This window comes from Barbatula barbatula (genome assembly GCF_947034865.1).
Source record: "Barbatula barbatula genome assembly, chromosome: 18".
NCBI lineage: Eukaryota > Metazoa > Chordata > Actinopteri > Cypriniformes > Nemacheilidae > Barbatula > Barbatula barbatula.
In genome coordinates this window covers 3,071,374-3,083,847 of record NC_136781.1, presented here as the reverse complement: position 1 = coordinate 3,083,847, position 12,474 = coordinate 3,071,374, and the positions used below count along the sequence as shown (strand labels likewise).

Below are 12,474 nucleotides of genomic sequence, written 5' to 3'. Positions count from 1 at the left end.
AGTAAGTGTGCTAAAAGTCAGCTTAGGATATAATATTTGGCGGCAGTGGTCTTGTTGGTGTTTCAGCATTGTTTGGATGTGTTTGTTTAGATGGAGGTGGAACATTCTGGTAAAGCTCTGCAGGGAGTCCGTAAAGTGCTGGTGGGTCAGCAGAGGCCTCTCTACGCGCCCACTACTGCCTTTCTCTCTGACGCCTACCTTCGCCATAAGAGTGGCGCTACAAACACATGCTGAAACACAAGATTGGTTTCCGAGACCTTCAGCTCAAGAGGAGAAACCTCAATGCACAAGGACTTAAAGTAAGTTCTGAGTTGAGCAAGCAAAACCTGTGTATTTTTTAAAAGTGCGCCCTTTGGACAAGGTGAGAAAAGGCTCAGTTTGGTGCAAATAGAGCGTTTTAAAATATGGTAGAAGCAAATCGTTTGAAAACGCACAACCTTTTCCAGCCACCACACTTCCTTTTTATATTCCTGAGGTGAAAGTCACATTGATGATGAATGATTTTCAAAGAGCACCACTGTGAACTATAACTCTCCTCCAGTGTCACAGTGCATACGCTGCACTGTTCCATAAACACCATTTGTTCAAAGCAAACCCCCAACCCCTTCCAAGAATAGATTTTAGGAGGTGTGTAACGATAGGTGAGGTATAGTGTGTAGAGATGCTGTATCGAACATATTTTTTAACTGTGTGTGTTGGAGAAGTCAAGGTCTTTGAGTCATGAACCAAATAAACCCCCAAATAATTGTCTTTATAAGTATTTTGTCCAATGACTGTTGATTACTACAGCCTTGCTTCTTCAGGGATGAGATTTTCCGATGTGATTGTACTCCATCTGCCAACAAACGTGGCGTCAAAAATAGCTACAGATGATCAAAACGTAGATATTCTCCTTTGTTCCATTCAGTCCTGTTCATGTTAGTCATTAAAGGCATAGAAAAATTATAACACGTTTCACAAGATCGGGAAGGAATCTCCCCGTACCAGATGGCAAATGACGTAGGCGTCTGTCCATATCAGGGGAAACTGAGGTAATGCAAGAGATCTAGTTTCTAATGTATGATGCTTTAAAAAGTGCACAGCTCTCTTCTAAGAAAGGAACCACGGAAGAGACCATGGTTACGTCTTTTAAAGAGTGAAGTGTATGGTTTGTAATTTGTTTAGTATCAAATTACTTTGCCAGGTGAAGTATCTTTCCCCATTGATAGTATAAATAAGTCATTTGGAGATTGACTACCGAAGCATGTAAATGCTGTGGCGCTTTTAAAATATTTGTTCGACATGTCAACTTCTGGCTCGAGTGATTGAGGTAAGAATCTTAACATCTGCAATTCCTAAAAGCAGCTTATTTGTTTGTATGATTTGAGAGGTTGACATTTTAATGCATGAGCAACTTCAATCTCCGCTTAGTTTCTGAAGTTTGTCTGAAAAATGGTAGACAGGCATTTTGGATTTGGGGAAAACATCATTCTAGTAGCCCTCTTCCACTCTAACCAGTTCCGTATGACATTCACTCTATAAATAAAGACATCTAGAGATAGGCATAGACCTTAACGCTGCGTATGAATTGATTTTAATCAGGTTGGAGTTACTAATACATCACAGTATTGTTGATATAGCCTGTCATGATTCTGCTGCATCATGTCATGTTTCTCTTGGTTTAGTAGCAGGATCATGACATAACCTCATGTTAAATGTGGAGAGAGACAATTATTGTTCTTATGGCCTTCCATACTCTCTCCGGTCTCGTCATTGTTCCCATCCTCTTGTTACCTCGTTATTGATTAATGCCTACACCTGTTTCCCTCTTGATTTGCTCCCTTATTTAATGCCCTTGTGTCTTCTGTCTTGTGCTGGTTCATTGTGGTTTGTGTGGTGAGTTCACGTGTCTTGTTAGTTTAGTCTAGTGTAGTTTTGATGTTCATGTTCATAGTTTATTTTAGTCTTGTTTAAGTGTAGGTAGTTTTAGTCCTGTTTTGTTATTGTACCCATGTCATGTTTTGTTCTTTTACCTCCACGTGGGTCTTTGTTTGATTTATTTATTAAATATATGTTAACCCCTTACCCGCTGTCTGCACCTGGGTCCTCTGTCCTTGTCTCACCACGAGAATCTTGACATAGCCACTAAATCCATCTCTATGGTAATGAGGCTGAAATAGACATCCCATCAAAGAGTGTGATAGCATAACCTTGTGTTACTGTCAACACAAAGCAAATGTCGACAGATACACTTCGTATCACACGTACACATGATGACAAATGATGTCGTTCATCACAAAAGCACCAGACTGTTTAATGAACTTCCAAATCAGTCTGTGAGGTCATAACTGATGAGCGTTTTTTTAAGAAGAGGTGACGGATGAGAAAGCATCAACAGTGGAATAGAAACAGTTCTCAATTTGTCAGGTGTGCTTTAGTTTTTACTCTGTTGGGTACAGAAAGGCTGCCAGATTTTCGGGCCGGTCTGTGACCGCCATTTTGGACTGTGGTCAAGGGCAGGCGGCATATCGGCCAAAAGACCTCTGCCCTGTGCCAGCAAGCGGTGGAGATCTCTCACAGGGATACCAGATAGCAGCTCGGAAACCCAACTGCCAAAGTATGGCACGTCAAGGTTATCTTACTGATGGCGTCAACAGTCTATTTTTTGCCTGCCGAGGTTCCGCATTAAAGACATCAAAGGTGTTAAAGGAATAAAGGTCATTAAAATTAAATTCTTCATTAACTAACATTTATGTCATTTTAAGCGCCATGTATGATTTACTTTAGTCCGTGGAGAATGACATTTTGAAACTTGCTTTGTCATTGTTTTCCTTCTAATGGCAATGAATGGCAACTACAGATTTTAGGTTGTCAAAAGAATATAGTAGCACCATAAAAGTTATCGACTGTGCACTAAATTTCCCATTTTGTGGTCCGTGTAAGAAATAAAGTCATATGCTGGTATAATAACAGGTTTAACTTAATTTCTTTGACTGTTATAGCGTTGCTATGGGGTTTAGTGTTTGATTCAAAGTGAGGGTCAGGATTTTTATTTTTGTCTGAGCTCATTTTCACTCATTAGCTTGATATTTTACTCCAGGTCTGTTCAGTCTCAGGAGACATCGGGAGTTTATTGTGTCTGGATCTATTTCTATAAAAGAACATTGCTAAACTAGATCAGACGTCTTAAATCATGAAGCTAATGAAAAAACAAGGGCATTTAAAAAAAATCCCCCTTCGTGCCATCTTAATCTTTACTGAGGTGAACTGGGATAGTGAGTTATATTAGATACAGTATGATCATTTCTAGGCTGCTTTATGGATGAGATTAACCCTGTATATCATATCATGACACCTGAATAATAGTATAACAATAGAATAACAGAGATCTTGTAGACATTTATTTTGCTTTCCTATGTCTCAGTGGTTAGAGCATGGAGCTGACAACACCAAGGTCATGGGTTCTATCCCAGGGATTGCACGTAGAAACAAATGTATTGTACAATGCAATGTAAGTCTGCTAAATGCATAAAATATATATTGTAAATGTAATGAATCAATTAAATAAAATGTCAAGCAGCTATTAATGGGGCTATTTGGACAATGTCAAGTTAGATGAGTGGTTTCTAAAGCATTTTTTGTATTATTAAAGCTGCTGTGCTGGTGCTGAGGAGAAATTTGTCGATAATGAAGATGAAGAAGATGATTATGATAAGGATATTATGATTGCTGATGAGCATAGCCTTTCATATATGGTTTAATATCATCTGTCCGAATCGATGACTTCACAGTACAATTAAAGACAAAGAAAAATGTACCAAAGATATAAAAGGTTAAAAGTTAGTTGCATATAGGCACTAACCATTAGAGATGAATCTGCAACTACCTCCAACGTTTTAAATGTCCACTCCACAAGTGCTCCATTGTTTTTAAAGGGCATGTGTGTTTAGCTTCCCTCCCTTGGTGTAAAATGTGCTTGTTAATAAAGATAACTTCAGTGAGTTTTGTTGTGTTGAACAGGCGGTAAAGACCAGACGGAGCCCCATGGCATCATGTATGACTAGCCGGTCCAAAATCATGACTCATCCAATTTTAACACCCATGAATGCCCTCAGTAGATCTGACCTTCGGTCATTCTGGGGCCAGGGAATAAACGTGTGCCATTACCTGTGTGTGTGCGTCACTACAGGTCACTTGGCAATTAAATGTTGTTGATTGTGAATTAACGTGTTGACGATGTAACCGATCACTTACAGATGTGTAGCTCACGCTGCCAGTTTCTGTGCATTGGTGCGTTGTGGCTATGTGTGTCACAATGGCAGGTGTCTTCCCTGCATGCCATTGAAAGGGCCATTGCACACATGTAGTCCCTGCAGCTCAAAGCCAGAAACCCGCAGTCTGAGAACCTGTCCTCGCGTTCTACCATGTGTTCATCTACTGACCCGAAAGAGAGTGTGATGATGAAATAGAGAAATAAATATGGAGAGGGAGAGTAGCGAGAGGGATACGAGGGCGGAAGGTCAGGCACGAATCACAGCTGTTACCGTTTCTTACATTACCTACAGGAGAGAAAAGAGAACATGTTGTATCCTGTCTCGGGAAGTCTTTTCGAACAGGTGTGTGGAGGTTTAGCTGTACTTGTAAGAGCTACATGTTTTAAATGTCTTGCAAATATAGTGAAACATGTTTAACTGAAGTGATACATAATGGAAATATCTTCGTACATAAACCATTGGTGCCTTACTTATATAGCCTCAATGGTCTATGTGTGAAAGAAAGAACGAAAGAAAGAAAGAAAGAAAGAAAGATAGAAAGAAAGATAGAAAGAAAGAAATAGATAGAAGGAAATAAAGTAAAACATTTTGGATAGAAAAGAAAAGATAGACAGAGAAAAGAAAGAGAAAGAAAGAAGAAAAGAAGAGAAATATGGAAGGAAGATAATTAAATTAGGAAGGAACAGAAAGAAGGAAGGAAGGAAGGGTAAGAAACAATGAAAGAAAAAAGGAAGGAAGGAAGGAAGGAAGGAAGCAAGAAAGCAAGAAAGCAAGAAAGAAAGAAAGAAAGAAAGCAAGAAAGCAAGAAAGCAAGAAAGCAAGAAAGCAAGAAAGCAAGAAAGCAAGAAAGCAAGAAAGCAAGAAAGCAAGAAAGAAAGAAAGCAAGAAAGAAAGAAAGAGAGAAAAGTTGTGTACTCTCTCTTTCTCTATTGTATTGACCCATGGACAGTTTATTGGCTCTTCTATTCAAGTGACCCTCCTCTACCTGGTTTCTCTCTCTCTCTCTCATTCTCTTTAAAATATTCATCGTCTTAGAGGCTCAGATTACAATTAAAAGTTGATGAGCATTGGATGAGTCCACGAGCACGGCTCTAAGAGCTCCTAAAAGCCCGCTAATCTATTTTAATGTTACTCTGATTCTGCCTGTAATGCAGACCTAACATTTAACCCCCCTTCTCTGAACGGAGGATTCGTATTGATCTCAGCCCAGCATGCAACGTTCGCTGCATTTATGCTCTCTCTCATTACATGGTTAAAAATCGTGCCAGTTCAGCGTATCAGTTTCTGGGTCAGGACATAAATCAATAGGCGTCATTTCTGCCGCTGTGCAAAGCGGGGCATTCTGTTGTCAGTGGGTTTCATTTACACACGTATGTGACGAGACACGCCTTCTCTTTAGACAAACATGATAACCGAAGCCTGTTGATAGTGCTGAAAATAGTTGTTTCTAAATAGTTTTTTTTGTAAACGTGCTGTTAGATTGATGCCTTTGACCAGCTCTTTTTTGCAGTCTCATGCAACCTGCGCTGCATTTTAAGGATGCTGAGTTTAATTAAAAGAAGTTTGTATGCACCTGCATTCTGTTTCATTCTGATGCACAGCGTCGAGCTGTTTTTTGCGCATGAACGTGTCCATCGCATGATCGTTTTCAATTAGGTTTCAGTGCAACTCAGACGTTTTCAAGTAAGTTAATGTAATTTCAGTTGCTTTGCATTTGCATTTTAATTAATCCATGTTAATGTGTGACCCCTTGTCAGAGCTCTGTGCCAGACCCCCGCAGGGTGCGAGAGAGCTGACTCTGATGTGAAGGTGATCTCATTAAGGACCAGGCTCTGCAGTCTGAATGCTTAAACGTGGTTGTTAAAGTGCTTCAATTCAGAACAGCACAAATACATCTAATGCTGATTCCCAAAACAACCTCTATGAATTTACCGCATGTACCACAACTGAGACTATCCGACTAGCTAACAATGTTTTTTTCTTACTACATGTAAGCATGTTTGTGACGTTTACCGTGTTCGCTTTTTTAACCAAAGGTTTAATTTCCTTGCATTCATTGTAACACACAAGATGGTGTTTGAATGGTATTGTGCTGGAATACTATGGATCATCGGGTTTTGCACAAAGTGTATTTCCAACAAGTGAATCTTTAAAGTGGCCCTGCAACGGTGTCAACTTGTCAAAAAACGAGTTGGACGTATGACGTAGTATTTCTGTGCTCGACACACTCCCCCAACGTTCGTACGGGTTTTGGAAGGTTTTTTTCAAACATGAAAAATCGTCACATAACAACTTTTCTTAGTCCCTTATTGGACAATTCTCCTGGAAAAGCACACGGCACGCCGACGCATCAACCAATGAGAGCGGGAGAAGTCACTTTCACTTGTATGCAGGAAAGAGAGAGAGCACTATGTTTGTGAATTTCAGCTGTGTTTGTCTGTTCACTGCATTTGGGTGATGAATGTTATATAAACGGTGGATATTACGCTGGATTTTGAGATCGTTTGAAATTGATAGATGGAGCTGTGTTCCCAGCCTAAACGATGCCGGATGTGAACCACATGCGGTGAGTGAAACTGTCTGTGTTTTGTTGGCAATGTGTGCACACGTGCATCTCCCCCCACAAGCATAGCATGTTTTCGGAAAAGAATCGTACAGCTGTATCTGTCTTTTATAAATGTGATCAAACCAAAGACTCTACTGATATTTGAAGGGTGTGATACTATCCTGTAAGTACTCAAGATTAACAAGAGATAAGCAGAAGCTCTGTGTGTTATGGCCGCTTCAAGGCCAATATGTTTCTGATGCAAAATTGACTCCAAAAAAGGTGTAACGGTTGAAATCTAGATTTATCACTTCTATCAAGACTGATCAAATTCTTCAGGAACTAAACAGAGTCTAGAGTCCTACCTGTTTTACAAATGGATCTTTCAACTTTCACAGTTCATGTGTCAACAGTGCATGAAAGTATATTGTGTATATTTAAGTATAGACTTCCCTTGCAGTAAAGACAAGACCTATGATATGCATATAGTAGTTAAAAATGTGTGAAAGGTTTATGGTTTGCAATGTGTGTGTATATAGAAGATCGTGTCCCATGGCTATATAACACCATATGCTTGATTACTTTTACTCCAGTTCGCTGAGCTGGCTTTACCCAGAATAAGAGAGAGAGAGAGGTGTTGAGGAATATGAATCAGGAGAAATAGTGAAGTAATAGAGATGTGAAGGGAGGGGTTATGTGGTTGTGTGCACCTGATGTGTTCTGCCTTGGAAATATGAATTTAGTGCAGGGAACTACTGCAAATGTGGCAGATCTAACACACTATATGCAAATGTCTATAAAATGTGAAGAATAAAATGGTTTTCGTGAGTGGTTAAAGATTTCGTAGGAACGAAAACAAGGAGTGTGTGAAATTCTGCTTGAAAGTGAAAAGTGTATGTGCGTGCCTCTGAATGGTGGGGTTATGATGCTGCAGGAATGTCCAGGAGATTTCTCACATATAACTGTTATTAGTCTTACATCCCTGAGTTTTACCGCCTTGCCATCTCTCCACCTACTGACCTGCTGCCTTTAAATCTCTTATGAAGACAGGCACACCGGTTTTTTCACCTCTGCTGTGTTTTGTTTTGCGGGGCGACAGGGGTGACTGTCAAAACCGCTGCTGGCGAATGAAGATTGCCTGTTCCTTGATTTACAGGATCAATCAACAGTGGAGCTTGCAGTCACATAAAAAAGCCACAGGGCAGCGGTTTTGCACTGGCCCAATACAGTAATGCATTTATGGATTCATCTCAGTGATGCAATAAAAGCTTCCCGGGAAGATACATAACGTCTTTTCTGCCTACTTGGTATAACTAGATACTGCAAGATAACAGCAAGAATCATGAGTGTTTACCAAAGAAGCTGAACATTGATTACAGTTCTCGGTTGGCAGCGCTGATGGTCCTGAAATATTCTAACCTAAGCACTAAACTGCTTAACATACAGACATATAGATATTGAACTGTAGGTCATTATTACAGCCTTAGGTGTGCTGCCTGTTTTAAAAGTAATACTTTTAATTTTTAACGTTTGAAAAGGTAGACTTTACAGTATTAAATACCGCTGAAGTGATGCTTGGATGTAATTTCCATGGAAACAGTACAGCTAGATTAGGGTGGGACATTTTGAGTGGCTCCTCCTCCTTTTAAATTAGCCAATAGCGTTTAGTTTTTCTCACAGCCTGGAAGCTTCGAAATGCGAATTTTGACAATGTTTTTGAGCACACTAGTTTATCTGTAAGGCTAATGCATTCATACTATAATGCCATTAAAATGTAACCAGTGACGATGTCCTTGCGTCTTCTTTGAAAGTGCATTAATAATGAATCGCATTAAACAGTGGCAAGTGACCATTTAATAGCATTTTATTTATCAAATATTCCGTTTTTTTGTATTTTCATCTGAAAATGCTTAATCTAGATATATCTTAAATAATCAAAAACATTTCATATCTAAAATCTATGTAAGACACGCGCTATAATAAGCATTTTAAGTTGCGAATAAACGTAAGGGATCATTTTCTCTTTTCAAGGGTGAAATCCGTTTCCACACAGATGAGTGGATTTCGCTCATTTTCTTCATCGATTAAGCAAGCGGACTAGGGCAGGACCCCGTGGGCTGCTTTACCCAGCGGCTGGTTAATGAAACAGGTCGTAGGTATCTTTTTATAGAACATCCCCTCTCATCACGCGCCACAGTCCAGCCCCGGTGACACCCCTTGAGACTGGACTGTGAATCTCAGTCTTGGGGCTAAGTCCATAAAGAGAGCGATAGGTAAAATTCTCATTACGAATGCAAAGGGAGTTATGGATGCTTTAGATGTTTTAATGCCAGATATGATTGGAATTAATGCCATCATTTGTATGCCGTGCGCATCCTCGATAACAGGGTTTAAAAATACGCATGTGCCTTGAAAACAGAAATGAGCCTAAATGGAGTCAATAAATAAAACGATTATCAGGATATAAAATATAGGATGGATGGTTCAAAAAGATATGTATTAACAAATTGGTTTTCCAGCTGATAACCGTTGATTCCATTGGGTTGTCATAAAACAACAGGCAGCGCGCCTGTACTGCGGCATATTTCGAAATGCGCAAAGACTCACGACCTCTACGAGGCTCGACATAACCTCTGTAATCAAAATCTATGAAGTACACAAATAACAGCTCAAAATAAAGCTCAAATAAAGCATTTTCCGGTGCATCGCAAAACTTTAGTGTACAGGTTGGTAGCCAACAGAACAAGCAACACTTGGTTTATTTCCAATATGTGCGTTCCAATAAAGAGCATGACAATTAAGGAAGTATCTAAGCATATTAAGATATACAGTCACTAGCAGTCTCAGTATGTTACAGTATATTACTCAAAATATGGTCAGTCTATTCCGGGTGCGTGTCTCCGGAATCAAATCTTCTGGTGTTTAGAAACGGGACAATTTAAAACTTACCTCCCAACGCTTGCTTCATAACAAAATTCATGATGATGGCTTTTTATTCCTGCCTTCTTCAACGAAAAATTACATTCAGGTTATGCTTTTCAAGTAGTCCCTTGTCGCCAGATCTAAAATGTGAAACAGAAGATTACTTACAAAACAAACATATCACAACTTAGTTTGTATTAGCTGCAATAAAAAACAACTCCAACCTACAACCATAATGATTTAGTGCACAAAACTATTCCATAAATAACGACCAGTTTACTAGATTCATAAGTGAAGGGCAGTAAAGGTCAATATAACCTATCTCGCATACAGTTCACACAAAGAGCGGAGTTGTGAAAAGCACGTATACGATAGCATTATTGGACTATTAACGCCTACATGTAACACGTACGCGAATAAAACAACATTACTCGTATCTCGTAATAATTCAGCCTAATTTCGACTGTGGGACAGGGAAATGCTGTGTACACTTAAAGTGAATCTGCGGGGAACGTTTGTTCTTCTCGAGGGAAATTGTCTCATGACATTGCAACCCAAATATCGTAACATTTGAGAGCAAAACAATCCTACCACTGACTCAAATCTAAGAATTTAAATTTGAAGTTTTTTAAATTACTTTATTCATCCGCATCAGTCCCATACGTGAGCTACTCTCCTCCTTTCTACTCCAGAAACAAACGTCTGCCGATGAATGAATTCACTTCGGTGTTGCAAGTCTCAAATCATCATGTTTTGTGATGCCGATCTCTAAGTACCTAGATACACAAATAATTACGTGTAGCTCCAACCGTCTATAATAGTTACACCTGTTTCCCATACGTGTCGAAAACACAGACACTTCCTTGTTCGCGGAGAGGCTCCTTTCAGCACCATTGCTGGCGGACAGCTCCCGCTCCATCCCACCAAAGCGCGCAATCGCTCGCTTTCCACAAACGCATAAAGAGCATAATTACCTGTACGGCGATTTCAATGCTCTCTAAAAGCCGATTAACTCCCCAGAAATGAAACTTCAGCAGTAATGATGCAGCGAGACTCTAACTGCTCGTTTCTAACATCTCCGGTTTCCAGGCAAAAGAAGGACGTCCTTGTTTCTGGTGCACGGAGAGGCAGTGAGTGTGTCTGTAAAGGGGACTGCAGCTGCATCTGATGAAGCCACTCGCTGAATCACATACAAAAGCTCCCATTTGAAACGTCCCACGTTCAGAGTGATCAATTATTAACGCAAGCCTGCCTCCCGTTTGCCAATACGCGCGTACCACCCTGTTCAACGCGATCCGTGGTTGTGTTATGGTGTTTTGTTGTTGTACTTCGTACTGTATGTGGTTTTGCGATTCTAATATCATTCCAGTTGGGAAGAGCTTATTTTGTGCATCTTGCCTTCGGGGATATAGGAAAAGGTATTTTCGTATAAATGGGACATGCATGGAGCGTTACGTATGTAATGTGTTCAGTGTCACAGCTCCCTGTTCACCTCGATTCGTCCTTGTATTTCTTTAAAGAGGCATGAGGCTGTTTGATGCGACTACGCACGCCTTTTTCCCGCCATGCACGAGCTGGGAAAGTGTGGCCAATACCCATGAGGGTGATGGTGGTGAAGTGCTACAGCTGCTCCTGGGCTTTCAATTTGCATGCAAATACTGTCGAGTACAGTTATGGGATCTTTAGAGAAACTGCACGTTTTACTATCCAGGACTAGTGAACATGTCTAAAATAGACCACAATATTCTGGTCAAAACATCTACTAAATCTGCATGTAAAGCAACCAGATGTTGTTTCTCTTTGTATGGGCAGATTTATATAGCCCTAATATATAATTATTATCTCAATTTCAAATATTTACATAGATTATTTTAGAGACATAAAAGTCATGATTTATAACATGACTTTGTATGTAGAAGCCACCCAATTAGATTTTAAAATAATACTTAATGATTTTGCTTAAAAACAACTGTGGACAGGCTGTGGGCGTGCGCATAATAAAATCAGCTTCATCTGGGCTAAAAAGGTTAAAAGAATGGTATTGACTGATAGATCAGTCACTGCTGCCTTGTGTGCTTTGATGTGACAAGCAACAAAGAAAATCTTTTTGTTTTTCTAATCTTGCTTTGTCAAGTGCTAAATAGGCGGACATGTTTTTAAAATGTGCATGTTTTGAGATTGAAAATATTCCTGCGTTTTAGGAGCCAGCTGATCAACTGAATGGCATACTGCTATAAAATATACAGGTGACAGGGTTGCGCATTGATATTTCATCTTTATTGACTGGATCATACTTGTTGCCCCGTGCACCTCAATATGTTATAAAGCTTTGTATTTAAATCTACCCGTTTCTATTGATGCCAAGAGTGGAAATGAATCACATATGGGGGAGTGAAGCCTGGTAATAACCTGGATTACAGACTGCAGTGGGTGTCAGATTCCCTGGGAATATTGAAGTTGACATTTTGAGACATTTCGCATCCCACCGTGCAGTTCCAAAGAGCACTGAAAGAGCGTTCAGCCTCACTCAACGTTGTCGCCCACACAACCAACAATAAACGTTGCCTAAATACTTCACTTTTCCCAAAACAACAAGCATACAACAGCGATTAAAATCGTTGTGGGAAAGAAGTTGTTGAATTTCTCAATGAGGGATGTCAGTGCCATTGGTTTTATTTTTGAGAACTGCTGTGTTTTTGCCTTAGGCTTTAATAAATGAACATTTACATTTACATTTATGCATTTGGCAGACGC

General features: G+C 39.8%; 1 protein-coding gene across 1 annotated transcript in view; it reads right to left on the bottom strand.

Annotated features, from left to right (window-relative positions):
• The window catches only part of cplx1 (complexin 1), a 33,426-nt gene extending 22,350 nt beyond the window's left edge, over nt 1–11,076 (bottom strand). The window contains exons 1-2 of the mRNA XM_079479814.1: nt 10,695–11,076; nt 9,748–9,860 (exon numbers count right to left, since the gene is read on the bottom strand). Coding sequence (XP_079335940.1) covers nt 9,748–9,778 — 31 coding nt within the window. The 5' untranslated portion in view covers nt 9,779–9,860; nt 10,695–11,076. The remainder of the gene's footprint in view (nt 1–9,747; nt 9,861–10,694) is intronic.
• Nucleotides 11,077–12,474: the final 1,398 nt, after the last annotated feature.